Raw genomic sequence first — 18,044 nt, forward strand, 5'->3', positions numbered from 1 at the left:
GGAGAGGGATCAGAGCAGTTGTCTGGACCTAAGTTACAGTCCCCTCACTCAGCACTGGCCAAAAAAAAAGAAAAAAACTCTGACTTAACTACACTGACTGTGCTCTATTCTCTGAAATCAGAAGACAACACACAACTTAGCTCTGGTAAAAGTGTTGCTTGAAGTCATAATAGCTCACTTAGTGTCTCTTGATTTCAGCTGCAGTAATGATAAAACCCAGTATTTTTAGAATAAAGAAGTGTGTGTTAATGGTAATTTGTAACCTTTCCAATGTAATTTGGTGTTTCCTTCTTGTACAGAGTTGTAATAATGCCTTTACACTTCTTTGTGGTCAGCACCTTATTTTCTGTCACTGGACAGAATTACTCTTAAGTAAGTCAGTATCTACCGACCACAATATTTTCTTGAAGGTGAGAGATACAAATGATTTTTTGTAAATGTTTGTGCATAGGATACTACTTACGATCTGGTCAATATATGCACTTAGAGTCAGGCGAAACACCAAGTGCCCAGAGGGAACATGTTTGCAGATTTATAAATGGCTAAATGACTCAAGCAATGGTGATGGTGCAATTATAATACTGGCTGGCTTCCTGCCACTCTCTAAGTGTGAACTGATGTGATATTAAAGCTCATCTCATTCTTAATTCTACTGTGGAAGGCTTTTCACTTAAAACATTCTCATTTAGAATGTCCTTCTGCCTTTCGTTGTTATTGCTGGAGATAATTTTGCAGGAATTGTTAGCATGGGTATGTCCTAGTTGGGACCAGCCTGTATGTTGCTAGCCCACTCTGGGAACTGGGGAAGCCCTTGCAGGTAGGATGCATCAGTGCCTCTGAAGCTCTTTATTTTGTTAGGTGCCATTAATACTGAGACTTCTTGTGATTAGAGCATCTCTGACACATGTATTCTCCATTTTCTGCCATAGCCTCACCACTATCATATAGACATACGTGGTTTGGATGCCAGACAAACTAGGAGAGACACACCTGTAAAATTAAATAGGAAGCTGATCAAGCCTTAGCTGATTTCCTCAACTATTAACAAATTTAGCTTTCATACTTCTTTGAAATTTAGAGATGTTTTAACAGCTCTGTGGAGGTGACAAGTTGAGGTATATATACTTGCAGCCTATATATATCTGTAGCCTACATACATGTATGCAGGAAGTCTTTGACTGACCAAAGATGTAATGGTGTGTCTTCTATGCCTTGATTCAACATCTTTCCTGAAATTATAAAATCACTTAGGATGTGAGTGCTTTGTACAATCTGTTGTACGACAAGAGTATAAAGGGAAGCCAAAATGTTTTAGGAAGTACAGTTATCCTAAATATTCAGAGCACCAAAATGCTTGTCCAAAATCATAATTAAGTTGATTTTTTTTATGAAAGCCTGAAAAGTAAATCCTTTTCAGGTAATGTACTTCTTAGTTCAAAGTTGAACTTTAGCTGCTGGAGTCAGGAATGTGTCACACATCCATGCACTGTAAAGAGATGCCAAGGCCACCAAAGGAGGACTGGAAAGGTGAACCTGATACAAACTTGAACTGAATAATGATAATGTGAATACTCTCGCAAACAGGGATATAGAAGGATATAAGCACAATGTATGTTATGCAAGCAGTGCCCAATTTCAGAGTTTGGTGGCTGTTTGTTTCACTCTTACTGGGAATTAAGCGGTGTGCTGGAGTGACCTCCAGGGCAATGTGTTTAAAATGTAATGGCAGCTACAGCTGTGCTCGTTTGGCATGTAGGGCTGGAGTGGGCACTTTGTTCGCCTGGGCTCAGGAAGTATCCTTCAACCGTCCTTGGGGGCCCAAGGTTTTGGGGTTTGTTTCTTAAACACCTCTGCAATCTGCTTATGTGGGCTATTCCAGTGGCTGTCCAGCCTGGTAATTAGATTTGGCTTCAATATTAGGAAAAACTTTATTATTGCACATTTGGCCAAAATCTGTTTGCCTTGTTCCCAGCAGGTAAAGAAGATGATAACTTCCTTCTCTATAGCAAACTCTCACACAGTGGGGGACTGCAGAAGACTATATATTTGAAGTCTTTCGTCATCAGTTGTGTTTTCTATGTTTCAGTTACTGCCCACTGAATTTCCTTCACTTTCCCACTTCTTTCTTACAACATGGTGCCCTTAACTAGACAAAGAAATCCAATGAAAGCCTCACCAGTTCTTGGCAGGGTGGCTTTATCAGTGCCTTCGGTGCTGCTCTTTCCCCCTCCCTGCTCCTTTGCAAGCTTCCAGTGATTCTTCTCTTTGTCCCCTCCCTGTTTCTCACCAGACAGGAGCTGTGAAATGCTGAAATAATTCAGTTTGTTGCATTGTCTCACACAGTCAGTTACACAGAAACTTCTGCCTGAGAGAGAAGTTTGAGCTGATAGTTCATGAGCACTGTGGTTTCACAACCTCTAGAAACAAAGACTATTATTTTTAAAAATGTCTGCTGAAATTAAGCTCCTGAAAGATGAACCTGCCTTTTTGAAAATGGTGGGCACTGAACTGTTCTTACTAATTTCACTGCTACTTTTGTAGGTGTGGCCATTTATTTAATCTTCCCCAGGCTTTTAATGTATAACTTACGATTTTCCTACAAGATTTTTCTAGTTCTGTGGGTGTTATTGAAATGCTCAGTAGGAAGTAGAAAGTTAAAGAGGGGAAAACAAACCCCAGTTTGAGCTACAAGAAATACACAATCTTTCTCTGAATTCTCCTGCATGGCACATTTATCAGAAACTGCCTCTTACCTAACAATGATGGAGGTATGACTGAATGACTGCAATTCTGCATTTCATTTCTAAACAAGGTGTTGAAAAAAACATCTTGTTTGTTTGACTTGGAGCCAGATCCAAACCCAGTTCTGTATTTCCCATTATCCTTCTTCATATCATGAGCTGGCATTAACAGCTACTCTGCACTGAACTATGAAAATGGTTTTAAAATGAGGAAGAATCAGCAAACTGAATCAGACCTACTATTTTTATATTTATTATTCTTCAGTGCTACGGTATCGAAAATCCGTATTTAGAGAGAAACCTTATTTTTAAACTAAACAAATGCATCAAAGAAACAAGGAATTGGAGTCACCTCGGTACAGGTGTGAGCCAATAAATCTGTGAATCATTCATTGAGAAAGTGTTCCTTGTGGGAACCGTTTTGCTGTTGAATAGAGTGATGTCATTTTCTTTTCCTGTTTCTGCTAATTTTCAGTCTCACTTTAGCTTGTAGAAAACTTTGAATTTAATTTTAATGAAATATAAGAATTTACATGAGAATTAACTGAATATGTGCAGAAAAAATCTCCATGACAACCGAAGAATTTTAGATGAATTAACATTTATTGTATAGAACTGAAAATTTAAAAAAAAATTGTTAGCACATACTGGCATTGGAACAGATCTTGTATTTCTGGAAGCCAGTGTGTTGCCTGAGACTGTACTGGGTGTAACAGGATGCAGCCCACAAGTAAGGTGTGGTACAAGAGTTTTGGATAAAAGCCAGCTAGAGGCAGAACGAAAACAACCCTAAAAACAGTGATGGTTTTTTTTGATATTGTGATACTTATAAAGAATGACCTAAAAATCAAATACAGACATAGCATGAAGGAAGAAAGGAAACAATGTTGGGAACCAATAAGAAAATTATTTACTCTTTTGGGTGGCTACGTAGATTTTGCAGACCTTTTGCAAGCTATGTGGTGTGTTTCTAGATTCACCTAATACTGAAATGCAACACTCCACAGTGTGGAGCAATAGTATTTATAGCAGCAATATTAAATGATGGCTAAATATTGCAAATTATAGAGTAACTGTTTAGATTGATTAGCATAAAACTAAGTGCAGTTACCCATCTGAGGTAAGGAAAGCAAGAAACAGACTTTACCTGCTCAGATTTCAGGTAAAGTTAGTGGATGGGTAGGGTGGCCTGTGTGGGACGGAAGCAGGGAAGTAAAGCTAAGAATAGAACTAATCCACTTAAAGTGTGAGGGAGGAAAAAGCAAGTTTGTTAAAGTGGGTAAGATTTCAGATGTTCTTGGTCACAAGGAGTCACGAGAACAACTTGTGTTTAAAATTGAAGGAGCAGTCATTGCTCTAGATTCCTGTGCCAAAGAAAAACAAGAGACTTTGGTTTCAGGGTCAGGGAGCTGGTAACCAGTTGCTTCCTCTTCACTGTTGCTTCTTCTGCCCCCTGGCACTCTCGATTACAGGTTTCAGGAGTTATTACAGTGAGGGCTTGGAGTGGCTCTGCAGGCTGTGCCACCCAGGAAAGGACCTGCAACCCTTCCTCGTTCTTACCTCAGAGGTCTCACTGCCAGGGCAACAGCCAGTGCTGACCAAGAACTTCAGGTACTGGCAGTCTTGCATGAAGAGGTGTGTGCCATCAGTGACTCTCCCCATCTAGCATTTTCTGGCATTAGATGGATCCTCTGCTTCTTCAAAGCAGATTGCTGGGTGGGTTTTATTCCCTTTTTACTTTTACAGCTGTGCAAGCACTGTTTCTCTTTCTGGATTTGGAAAATCTGGCCCTCTATTTTGTTACTTACGGAAAAATCAGACCCAAAGCCTAGTCCTTTCCTTCTGTAGTGAAGTGGTCACTTGTTTGTTTTTGTAAATGTATTGTTTTCACTTGTTGCCTAAGGTCTTGTCCTTAATCCCCAGACACATGTATTCCAGTCAACTGTAACATTGTATAGCAATATAATTTTTAATACTGCTCTGAAAATCGATTATAAAAGGACACATTGGGGTTCCCCATCTCTTTCCTTATCGATTTGCAGACCAAATGCATTTAATTTAACAAGACTGCAGTCTTCCTTTTTTTTGTTGTTTTGTTTTGTTTTCCCCCTACCAATAATAAAGTTTCTGCAGAGCAAGTGTGGTCACTACCTACCTCCCTTTACTGTGATGCTCTGCTGCTTTCAGTGGCTTCATATAGATGTGGGGAACATAGTACCAAGTCCTAAGAAGTATGTCCTGAAAGGAGTAAAATCCAATGCATAGTCTTCCCAAATGATACTGCAGGTTGCAGAAGTGTGGTGAATGCTGGTATGAATTTATCCATCTGCTGATAGGGACTGTGATGAAGATGTGGATAATGGCAACATTGTAAGCAACACAGCAAGCATTGGGCTTCTGTGGCAGAGAGAGGCTACAATTTGCAAAACTAAGGGATTTATATTGCCAGAAAACCTGTGGCACTCGGAGGGAACAGAAATGCTAGAAAGGCTGGGTGGAAGTTGGCAAGCATTACTGCAAATTATTAAACACTTGAATGCATACATGTGTTTGACAATCATGTGGAAGCTGCCAAATTTCAGCTACCTGCTGTGTATAAGAAAGCGTGCATCACAAACGCATTGTACCATTTCCACAGGCTTGCTGGATGGTGTGATGCTCAGGGTGGTTTTGCTGAGTACTGAATGTTTTATAGCTCTGTTACCTATGACAGCACAAAGCTTTTCCACCCCAAGAGCAGCTGAGAGAGCATTATCATTGCTTTGGTGGGATGGCCGTGGGCTCTGGGTTGTGGGGCGCGGTGGGATGGGCTCTGCCCAGTGACTGGAGCCCACAGGCAGGCCAGGGTGCATCTCGGCCGTTCCCAGGGGGCATCTCCATCTCCAGTGGCAGTGGGAAGAGGAGTGATGAGGGGTCTTTGGGAAATACTTCCCTGCTTCTCTTTAGAGAAGAAGGTGGATTTTCTTCAAATATTTCCACATGTGCTCAGAAGGGCATCAGGTGGTGTTTTAGGAGACGTGTAGCTTGGTGTGCACAACTACATACTCTTGTTAGATGTGTGTCTTGCCATGTACAAGTGCAAACAACTGAATCAGCATATTTCAATAAATCTGTACATGAAAGCAGGAAAAAGTGATTCTACACAAATGTGATTAGAATATGAATTGTTTATTTAATCAACATCACATTTTTGCTTGCTCTAGAATGTCATCTTCTATTTAAAGCACTGTCTTGAATTTCATAGATGTTTGTGACACCAAATTCAGTGTTTTTCCAAGCTTTTTTTTCTTTGACTTTAAGCATTTCTCTGTCCCTTCTTCCAGATGCCCTGGTGTCTTCCTCACAGTTTTTCTCTACAGCACTCGTTTGGCCTACCTGGCTTTTTTCATTTGCATATCAAAGAAAGTGTTTAATTACTTCCTTATTGTTGTTGTTCCTGTCTTTCTGTTCCCTCATTGAAGGTTTGATCTTTCTTCATCCATGCTTTTCTTAAAGATCAGTCTGTAAAGTACTTATAAATAATTGCTTTTGCTTCAATAATAACAAAATAAGACATTTCTTTGGGTTTCCTTCCATTATGGAAAAAAGGGCAATGAGTCACTGTTAATCTTCAGGCTGAAATGGAAAAATCCTTGTAAAGAAGCTTCATTGGTCTCAGGTAGGAGTGTCATTATAATAAAGCGAACTGGCACACCTACCATTTGTCTTATGTAAACTGTCACAGGGAGGATGCAAAATATAGATATGCAAATGATCCCCCAGCATTATTAGAGGACCTAAACTACAGGATAATCTTCTTTCAGTACTATTCCTTTACTGCCTAATAGCCAGTTTTTAATTTTAAAGCAGAGTGCCCTTAGAAATAATTTTTCATCTTTAGAAAGAAGTACGTCTTTTTTCATTATTGCTGTTACAGAAGATTAGGTTTTCTATTTACTAGATTATTATTAATTAAGAATTAGGTTTGTACTCTCAGTAGGTCTGGACTCTAGAGTTATGAAAAACTAGAAAGTTAACTGCACATGATGTAAGCTGTAATTGACTTGCCAGTGCATGTTATTCACATGTAACATCAGCAGATGAGTCATATGCATTGCACAATAATTCTACAGTTGTTTTTTATTGCTGCTCTGAAATATGGGTCCACACTTCATTATGTTTGTTTCCTGTAAAGTGTAAATCCAGAATGTCTTCATCTTCAGTGTCTGTGTGCTTCTTCTGTTACGTGTTTAATGTAAATAATAAGAGCAGTATCCTGTAGTTGTCTAAGGCAGGGTGGGCTGGTCTTCTCATGCTGTGGTCAAGAGGGCAGTCCTGAGCTCCACTTTGACCTCTCTTGTTTCCACCGGTCAAGGAATTGGTGGTTTTCTTTCCTGCATTGGTTGGGCACTGACAGGAAACTAGGAACCTCACCTTTTCTTTGATTTTGTGGAGTGGAAGAAAGTACAAAGTTGTGTGCACTTAAGAGATATCTCACCCCCCCCACTCCACCTAGATATATCTGTTTGAAAAAGAAAGGATAGAACAAATACTGGGTTACCATACTGTAAAATTAGAAATTTGTTGGATGAAGGGAGAAAGGTAAATGGAATTCTAACTGTATTGCCACATTTTTCTTTCATCTTAATCATGTATGCGGGAAAACCCGAGAATTTCAAATCCTGTTGGAACCTGAAAACTTTCTGCCCCACACGTTTCTGAGGTCAGGTGCCCAAGTTCATCCTGCAGCTGTTGGACTCACGCATGTGCACGGTGGTCCGTTCCCAGAGGATGTATGCCTGAGCAATGAGGAATTGAACCCAGCATGGTGCTGGCAGCTCAGCCTGTGTGCAGCACTTCCCCAGCAGCAGCCCCACCATGCCTGTCTTTTTCCTGTGGTTAATTGTGGAATATATTCTAAAATCTGTGGCAGAGGGTCAAACTAGCACAGCAGACTTTTTGGGTTTATTACCTTGTGACCAAATTTGAAGTTATGTTATGATCTCCCATGCCCTGCTACAGATTGTAAGCTTAACAGAACGATTATGTGAATGTCTTTAATACACAGAAATCTGTAAAACAAAGACAGTGTTGTAACATGCCTCTTGTGCCAAGGTTAGAGGAGCAAATTAGCACCCAAAATAACAGCAGGGAAGAGGGAAGGTGGGATGAAAGTGAGGTCTGTATTCTCAAAAATGCATCTGGATGCTACAGGTGGGAACCTGCTGACTGATACTAAATACTTTATTTGAATTACAAAGGAGGAGGAAGCCAAACCAGTGTATTTAGGGGAACAGACCCAAGCAAGAGGGCCACTGTTGCTCAGGTCTCACCATGTAATCTACCAGAGAAGGATAATTCAGTCTGAAATAGTGGAGAGGGAATCTTACTTTCAAGCACAATGTAGCATTTTGTTGTGTAATTTACGATTTTTCATAACCTTTTTCCTAAATTTGAGGCCACACACCTAACATAGTGTCTAATTGAGCAAACTTTGCTTTGGTTTACCCTTGTGGTGTAAGTTCAAATAAAGCTCTCCCTGATAATCTGAATGGATGACCAAAGCAGGGGAAGGTCTGGCAGTACAAAAACACAAAGGAGGTGAACTAGTTTATATGCAAGGGTAGCTGAAGGGCTGCCAGGAAAAAAAAAACAACCGCCTTCTAGAAATAAGGCCAAATAATTCTGCAGCCAAAAAATCATGGTGAGATAGAAGAACTCCTGCTTGAGAGGGATTGCTTGCTCATACTAGTGCCACATGAATAGACTTAGTTATCTGTGAACATAATGCGTGTTAAGGTAAAGTAATTGCAGCTGGTTAGGAATATCCCTGTATAGACCATTTTCTGCAGTGCCATGCTTGTTACATCTGTTTCTGGTGGGTTATTATCTTGGCATTGTTTCTTATTGCACTTAATCTTCTAATGAGTATGTAAGTAATGCTTTCATAAGTACATTAATCAACATCTTTTGTGTCAACTTTTGTAAAGCTGTAAGGAGTTGCACTGAAGGGATCTCAATATGAGTCTGTTATTTCAGAGAAGTGATAAAAAGATACTGCAAAACAGTGAAAGTGGGGAGAAAGGAGTGTACCCTTCTTGCCACAAGCAGGGTCTGTTTCTGGATCCTGAGGCAGAAAGTCTTTCCAGCAACTTTTGCCTTCAGCCGTTATATGCATCTTGCTCTCCTGCTTCATGGGGATTTTAGGGTGTTGTTTTGTAAAACTGGCTTGTGTGCTTGCAGGAGATCATTTTATAAAATGTCTCAGAGGCACCACAGGCTCTGTTTCTACACATCTGTCTATGTTTTCTTGGGCTTTGAAAAATGAATATGGTAAAAAATCAAAACTTCACGTCAAAGCTCTGACCTTTAAGGTAAGTCTCTGAGGGAAAATTACTGTAGTTCGCAAATACTGCGTGTAGCTAAATACAACAGTAAAAAGACTGTTGGGAGTCTTAAACGGAGCATTAGTGTATGTTATTGATAGATCCTTCTTTTATTAACTTCCCATATGTCATTGTGCAAATCTGTATCTTCTGCTGACCCTGTTTAACCTGTTTAACTGTGCATTTATGTAGTGTTCATTCTGTAATGGCAGTTCTTGGAGAACATGTGATGCAAATCCTGGATCAGCTTCCAGACCCTGTGCCACTGCTGGTGCTCTTCTAAAAGAGCTGCAGTAGCACAGCTGGGCTTTGGGAGTCCAACCCAGAAATTCACATTAAACCTTGCTGCCCTTTCTATGCAGCATAGCATACAAAGTGTTGAAATACACCACTTCAGAACATTACATTAACACAGAAAAGTATTTTCTTTCTTAATGTTTTTATCACGATAAGGCTCCACAGACATAACATCATTAAAGAAGAAAGCTGAAGTTTTGTGTGTTTTTACAAAATTGAATGGTTGTAAAAGCTAAGGGAGACAGAAAACCAGATCTGAAGGATCTTCAGAACTTACAAATATTGCTGAACTCACCATAAGCTGCACATGGTCAGCACATTTGCAAAATCAATCTATTATGTGTTGTCTATACAAAATAAACTTAGCATACTGGCTATTTACATTAAGAAGAAAGAAAAAAAGTAGTTTTGGTTTTAATGAAACTGTGTTTGACTACAGAGCCCCCAGTTTTCTACTGATGGGGGAAAAAAGACAACTTTTTTCTTCAGCCCATTATACTTCAGGGATAATTTGAAGCTAGTAAATTTTTACACCAGACCTTTCTCTTGAATAATTCAGATCTGTGTGGGCATAGCATAGTGCTGTTGTTTAGTGACCAGCTAACTGAATAAGAGGAGGCAGGGGGAGGTGGAGGGAAGCTGAAGTTAAATATAAAAGTGAAAAAGCAGTTCCTAAAGGTTACCTAGTTATATCACAGAGTAATTCACATTCCCTGAATTTAGAAAATTCAAAAACTTTTCAACTGAATGTGTAATGTGTATATATTATGAGCTTCTTACCTAGTTGATATCTCCAGTTTTTCATTTAACTGGGAATCAAAGGTAACCTAAACTGCAAAAAGTTGTCTTCTCTTCTTTAGGGGGCACTCCAGAGTCCTGGTCATATTTAAAGTTGATTGTTTTCTAGCTCATTTTTGAAAAGAGTCTTTTGCCTGGTTTGTTTACCTTAATGCATAATGCTGAACACAATTTCTCATGTTGTTTTTTCTGTAGGATTGTGGAAAAGGGTTACTACAGTGAACGAGATGCTGCTGATGCTGTTAAACAAATCCTGGAGGCGGTTGCTGTGAGTATTACCTAGCATCATATGTTCAGCACTTAATCTTTCACCTATAATGGCTCAATAATTGCTTATGTGTGAAAGAAGCAGAGTTCATTGGAGGCAGTCCACACAAGTCCCCTCCTGTAATTAATTGTATTGACTTTTTTTTAAGGTAGTGGCACTTTGAAGGGGAATAAGAGACCTTGGATGGCAGTCAGAAATACATTTAATGCTCTAAGACATCTGTTACAGTAAAGTGTACGTTCTGTCCAATCTCAGAAACCTGTGGAGTTCAGCACCGATCATTTTAGCCCCAAAAGTAATTTGAAATAATTGGGACTTGTGTAGTCTCTCGTTCTTTTTTTTGTGGAGTATGTCACAGTAATTTATTTGGAACCTTAAACAAAAGAGAGTGCATTACTTTTTCTCTCAACTTAAAAGGATAATAGGTTGGCTGAACATGTTAGCTGGTGTAAAGAGTTACAAGAATTTGAATCAGAGACTCCTGCAGAATATTGCCATGAAAATAGTTACACTTCATTTGCAGTTGTTGCCTGAAGGTGACCCATCACAGTTTTTGCCACTATGGAGGAGTGTCCATACAAACAAGGTTCATTGCAAAAAAGTGTTAACTACTGGGAAAGTGGATAGTGTAGTTACAACATATCTAAACAAAAAATCAGTTCTCACTGCTCTTCAAATTGCACATATGTACACAAAATAACAGTTATATTGAGAGAGATGAAAGTAAAGTTTGGTGCCGGTAGTTTGTACAGTTCCTAATAGATCTTCCTCTATATTTTGTGTGGTTTTCAAACATTTGAATTTTTGTACATCACATTGTATGGCTTAAAGAAAGGTATAAAGATGTCTGAGACAAGAAGATGAAGGCTTCTAGTGGCTACACACAGTATTTGTGCACATTATCCCCACTTCTCAGTCACCTGTTGCTCTTCCATCTGATTTGACACCAGCAGTTCACCAAACAGCAATGAGATGCTGGGAAAGTACTTAAGAAATTAATTTGTCAAGTGTCTAGTCTACATGCTAGCACTGATCACTTCTAGTGCAGAAGAGAGGGGACGTGAAAAAACAGTCCAGTTGGGACACTCAGAGCATTTCAGACAAATAGTAATACAAAGGAAATTTTACTTTGTGAAACTTAAGATGTTGGCAGGGCCTAAGGAGTGATACATGCTAAAGATTTTGCCTTCTGCTCTGCCTGGCAGTCTGACTTCAGAGTCAGCAAGAGGTATTTTGGATTTTATCCAGTGGCTCTGTCTGGTTGCCTGCAGCAGATGTTTGGGGTGAAGCAGCCAGGTAGCAGAAAGGCTGCAAAGATCTTGGAGCAGACACAAGTGCTTAGAGGTGTGCAAACAGGGCAGATGAGACATGACTCATTTTGGGTGTATTTCCAGACTGTCAGACTTTTCAAACAAAAACCAGCTATTAATCACATGGAAAAAAGAGAGGACAGCCAGAAGGGCTCTGTTGAAGGGTGGTAATGGTGAGGCAGGATCTCTATATATTATCCACAGAGATGAACTGTCCAAAGAGCTGTCCTCAGGAAAGTACTAGAGATGTGATGATTGACCTCTGTAAAAGTTACCTAGAGGTGAGGAAAAGTTGATGTGATTACATCAATAATAAAATTATTCAGAAGGAACAGGCCAACTTGGACATATTTTCCTGGGGTGGTAATGAAATGCCCCATTGTGAAAAATTACAAATCATAGTTTGCTATTAGTTACAAACCTGTTCACACTGAATAAGATGTGAGTAATGGTGTTTACTGCAGTAACCAGACATACTGCAAGACCACCATGTTCACATCATGCTACTTTCTGAATTATCTGATGTTTACTGAGGCACTCTCATCCGAAGTAATATAAATTATGCATTTAAGTTTAGTGCACAGCATAATACTTTTGTATAAAATTCTCAAAATTGGGTCAGATTATTATTTTATGACCAATTTTTTCTTCCAGTCAAAGTGCCCCTGTTAAGATCGTTCTACATTATTTATCATTCTTTTGCAAAAATGATGAATGAATAAGTTTTGCTGAAAGATGTTTCAGAAGGTGTTTCAGCTCTTTATTTTAAAAGGTAGGACCCAGATGAAGATCTTCAACTTCTGTGAATTGTGATAGTGTGGCTGAAATCTAAAAAGCTGGCCTTTAAATGAGCATGCAATTATTTGGGTTTTTATAGATACTTGTGCTAGATCCCTAGCTAGGACAGAATATGTTGACTTTTGCTTTTAGAGCTGACACTGAACATCTAAACCAAATCTTAGAAAGCTGTGGAAATGGCAGTGCCCAGCTTGGGATCTTTGCAGCCCAGCTGAAATACTGGAATATATTGGGGCTGTAAACTTCACAGAATGGCATTTGTGAGTAGAGCAGGAATTATTGTTAGAAACTGGAAAATACTGTGGCAGCAGGGTAGTCTTTCCAGAATAAAAGTAAATGCATCCATAGATCATTCTTAAAACCAAATAATTGTACAAGCCCCTCAATAGACCATCCCAACAAATGCCCTCCTGGCACCAGGTAGGCATTTTCGCCTCTGCAGTTTTTAGAAATTGCTCTTAGCAAAAGAAGCATTCAGCCTTTCCTTTGCTGAACTCTCTTGAATTAGTCTGCCTACTTGTTTTATAAATCCCTTGTTAAGGGCTCTTACTGTAGTAAAGGATGTGTCCTCACAGTGGATCATTGACATGAGAAGATATTATGTCTTCATTTAGCAAAAATCTTTTTGAGACATTTCTAAAGGATTTAATCAAAAATGTAGAATGGGATTTTAAAAGCACCTAAGCATTTTTGTTAAATTCCTTTTGAAATTGTTAAACCAAATGGACTAATACTTTTTAAATAAAAAGAATCCCATAAAGCTTCTGGATCTGTTTCTTGTAATATCTGAGCACCTGTAAGACTAGCTTTAACTGGCTTACCAAGAATTAAGCAAGCAGTCATAGAAGCACACAGAAAATTAATCTTAATTTTCCAGGTCACAAAACAGCATAAATATATCAGACATCTGTCCTCCTAAGAACAGAGAAAATAACAAAACCATTATTGTTTTGAAGGCCACCACATGCATTTTGTCCTTTTCTGTGATTTTTCTTTCTGCTGCTTACATCTGATACAGTGTTCCCAGTACATGACTGCATTTGCTCTTAGTAGGAACACACTTTTTTCTCTCTTCAGCACCTTCACCTTTTCCATTATTCCTCCATTGTTCTTCAAGCTGGGGGATAGCTTCATTCATAAGATAAAAGGCTTGTATGAAAAACTAGGGCAAGCCAGCACTCATCTTTTTAGCTCTTTTGCTGTGCTGTTCAGAACAGGCAGGGAGGTTTTGTTGCTACCTGACATCTCAGAACAGGCCCGGGAGAGGACGCATTTGAGAGCAGACTCTCTTGATATATCATTGTTCTTTCTCTCCTTCTGAGATGATCAGTTGTATACAGTGTAGTTTCTTGGGTGCTTATTCTGGTGGCAGTTCTTCTGTTTTGTGTAAGTAATTAATTTCTGTACACACATGTCCTGAGGCCAGACCTTCAATGTCTGACTTGCAGAATGAGTTATTGATGTTACGGACTTCAAATAATCCTTCAAATATTGGTCACAAAAAGACACTTATACACTTTTTGTGTGAGAGACATCTACTTTTTAGATGGTCAAACTCAAGAAAATGACACTGAGTTTTTTTAATGTGTGCTTTCAAAACCTTATATTTTTCACTAGAAATAAACCATGTTCCTTCTTGCCTACTCTGCATTAGTGTCAAAGTTATAGGTTTCTGCTTGAGGGATAAATTACTCTTTTCATTATATTTAAATTTGAAATTATTTTTAACACTTCACATTTTGTAATTAGGGTAGTTACTAGCATACCTTCTACATGTCGGTTTGAACTCATCCAGCAGTCTCTAAGTTAATTTCCCATCACATTTTCTAATAGGTTGTTTTCTTATGACTGGCCATGATCTTGTCTAGATAGGAACATTTTCCTGAAGCTATATGTGGGACCCCCTGTGTTTTCATTTATATTTTTTATTTCAATTTTCTACCACTTCAAGCTTCATTGTATGTCTGCACTTACATTCAATTCCTTGTCATCTTAAATTCACAGGAAGCATGCTGAATTCTCAGCTGCCATTGCCAAAGACTGAGGGCACTTAGCCACATGCAAGTTTGAGAAGGAAAATCAGGATTAAAGGTTTCTATTAATTTCAGAGAACTTTGATGTGTCTGCTAATGAGCTGTATGATAGTAGGAAAGAACGTACTGCAAATGCAGAGCTTACAAGTGTATTTTACAGACCCAGAGGCACTGGTGTGTCTAACCGTTAAAGCTTAGACCAAATGAAGTAACCAGACTTCTAAAGACTGGCTGAAACCCAAGCGAATTGATTAAAATATTTGAGGGTTTTATCATTCAAAGAAAAGTGGACATTAGATAAAGATATTTTTTCTATACAATCATTGAGTTTGTGCTTGCTGGAGGTAGAGACAACCAATGGATGCTAGTTTTAGCCACCAGCTATGAGATGAACTTAACCAAACCATAAACATCAGAGAATTCTGCAATTTTGACTAGTAAATGTGTTGTATTATCAATCTATACTTAGCCAGGCCTCAAAAGGCACACTGTTAAGAATAAGTATATTGGGATAAATAAGGAAGAAACATTGAGTTCAGTTCTGTAGAAAATGAAGTTAAATTCCACAAAAGAGAATGGCAGGGATGCCTACCTATTATAACACAGGATAAATACTGGTGTAAAATAGTAACAAAATTTGTGAACACTATATGTAACAGGAGGAATCTTACATGATTACACCATTGTAGATATTGAAGAACATTGGCTTCCCCTCATCAGATTTTGCAAAAGATTTCCTTTCTAGTAGAGGCAGCATTTGCACCTTAAGATTTCTCCCCATTCTCTGATGAATCCTTAGTATTTCCATTCTCCCTCTGGCAGTGGGGAGTGGTTTTCTGAGTCTGTTCCTGGCATAATTGTTGTTCGGGGCACAGTTAGAAAACAGCAGTTGTTCTGTTGTAAAGCCACCAAAACCCAACAATCTCTGCTTTTCCAGTGGGGGAAGAAGGGGAAATGTAAAGTTTTGTCAAGTTTTCAGAAAGTTTGCTTGAAAGGTGGCCTTTCAGTAACTTGCAGGTTTAGGCCAAATTCAGCGTGTTTGTTGAGTATGCAGTCGTCAGTAAAAGGACCAATGCTTGGTACTGTAAAACAGGAGGAATTTGGTGTTCCAGCTGCAATTCTGTGCTAAGGATTATGGTGGCATGTTGTTTTCCCTGACAGCATGGTCTGCTTTTGCCATTCTCCCTCTAACTCACCAAGAGGAACAGCAGGAAAATCACAGAGATTGCTGGTTTTCAGCAGTTAGTGCTGGTGGCCCAAGATGTTCAAGAGCTGTCCTGTTCATTCTGATTTTTGTAGCAAAGCAGATCTTGGGGTATTTGGTGCCCCTTTTTAATGGATAAAACACAAACACAAAAGTCCTTAGTATACCTTTTCCATATAAGTTTATTAGTTATAATATCCTGAGAAAGTGACTGTGTGGATATATTATTTTGCCTGCCAGATTTCTCCCTGTATATTTGTATTCATTGTTGTTTGGTTTACACTTTGTCATATAATGTGCTGGATGGTTCTGCATTTCAGTCATGTCAAATGGGGTGCAGGTGGACGACATACAAGACGTGTTTATTGTTGGCGTGAAGTCTTGACTGAGGCTGTAATGGACAACCTGTCTCCTGACCAGGTTTTTGTGATGTGGTCTTCATCTTTGCCAGCTAGTTTGCTCTTGATTCAGCAACGGTGACTGGAAAATTCCTGCTAACATAACTTTACCCAGTAGCAGTCTTTGCTCTCCGGTGTCCCTCTGTTACTGAACCTTGTTCAGTGTACTCCCTAACTATCTATCTAGTCTTCCAAAACAGAAGTCTGTGAAGGAAGACCAGTACAAAACTGTTTCTGGGCTTCTTTATAGCAGCTGTTAGTGTTAGCTGCTGGTATTTCAGATAACCCCCCTGTTCTGAGGAAGAGAACTGGGAGACAAAAATCTTTGAACTTCCCTGGATCACATAAAAAGGAGAAGAACCAGTTCCAAATGGAGCTGTCCTCCTTTGGTGTCCTGTCATCTTGAAGAGTAAGATCAAACCAAACCAAACCAAAACACCCTTTCTACCCTTTGTGACTGGGCAATATTTTCTCCTGGCTTCTTCAGAAGAATAAAGAGGAAAACCTACTCTTCTGTGTGACCAGCGGCATACTCAGCCTGGCTTGCAGGGATGGCTTGTAGTAGCTGTAGTTTTGACACTCCCAAGTGCCCTTCATCCAAGAAGCACCAGTAATTTCCTAACACTGTTGGCTCCTGTCCTGTCCTATCCTTTTCAAGATAAACACTAGAGGAAAGGCTTTTTCAAATAGCATTCAAATGTTAGGACTTATGCTTGCTTATGTATTCAGTAGTGATGGTGGCTTTTAATTTCAGGAATTCACGTGTTCTGTGTAATCATCCTTGTGTTGGCATGACCTGTTTTCCATTTTGTGGTTATAAGAATAACAACAATAACAGCAGTAATTGTAATGATGAAGGGAACAGAGAGAAATAAAGCCCAAGAAGAAAACAAAAATACCCACCCAAACAAAGAAACCCAAGTGATGCACAATGCAATTGCTTATCACCCGCTGACTGACGCCCAGCCAGGCCCAAGCAGTGATCAGCCCCTCCCAGCCAACTCCCCCTGGTTTATATACTGAGCCTGATGATTTATGGTATGGAATACACCTTTGGTTAGTTTGGGCCAGCTGTCCTGGCTCTGCTGCCTCCTGGCTTCTTGTGCACCTGCTCACTGGCAAAGCACGGGAAACTGAAAGTCCTTGACGTAGGGGTAAGCACTATCTAGCAACAGCTAAAACACCAGTGTATTACCAACATTATTCTCATACTAAATGTAAAACACAGCACTGTACAAGCTACTAAAAGTAAAAATAATTCTTCTCCAGCTGAAACCAGGACACGTACAGAAAAAAGAGTCCTCTTCTTAATGTTCAGTCATTGACATAGAAATACTATGTCCGTGTATTTGTAAAAGACAGCACTGAATTTTTAATTGTAAGAATTAGGTTAGATGCCATATCTTTGGAAGTTATTTAGATCAAGAGCTGAAGATCTACCACCTGAACATTAACTGCATCAGCGTTGATGTACTCATACATCACATTTCATTACCTCCTGTAGGTAGTACCTTCAGCTATGATTACTTCTAGGAGCATACTTAAATAACTGTTTTTTTGTAAAGTACTGTCTTTGCTTACAAGTTCCTAATGTCAACAATTTCATGTTAAGGACATCTGCATGGCTTGTGGCGGTAGGCCTTGCACAAGTTGTGTGAATAAAGCTCTGCAGAGCTGTGTGGAAATCAGATATGTGCTTTTATCCATTTCCAGTTAAATGCCTAGCTGGCATTAGGTTTAAGTGGATAAGAGATTTGCATATGTACATGATATGCAAGCATGCCATACATAATTCTAAAAGCAATTTGAAAATTATGCTGAGAACATCTGCT

General features: G+C 39.2%; 1 protein-coding gene across 1 annotated transcript in view; it reads left to right on the forward strand.

Moving 5' to 3' along the window:
* Window positions 1–18,044, forward strand: part of CAMK4 (calcium/calmodulin dependent protein kinase IV) — a 170,263-nt gene that overhangs the window by 98,315 nt on the left and 53,904 nt on the right. Inside the window, exon 5 of the mRNA XM_055699196.1 lies at window positions 10,397–10,469. Within this exon, the coding sequence (XP_055555171.1) occupies window positions 10,397–10,469 (73 nt within the window). The remainder of the gene's footprint in view (window positions 1–10,396; window positions 10,470–18,044) is intronic.

Source organism: Falco cherrug, chromosome Z, assembly GCF_023634085.1.
Source record: "Falco cherrug isolate bFalChe1 chromosome Z, bFalChe1.pri, whole genome shotgun sequence".
NCBI classification, from domain to species: Eukaryota; Metazoa; Chordata; class Aves; order Falconiformes; family Falconidae; genus Falco; species Falco cherrug.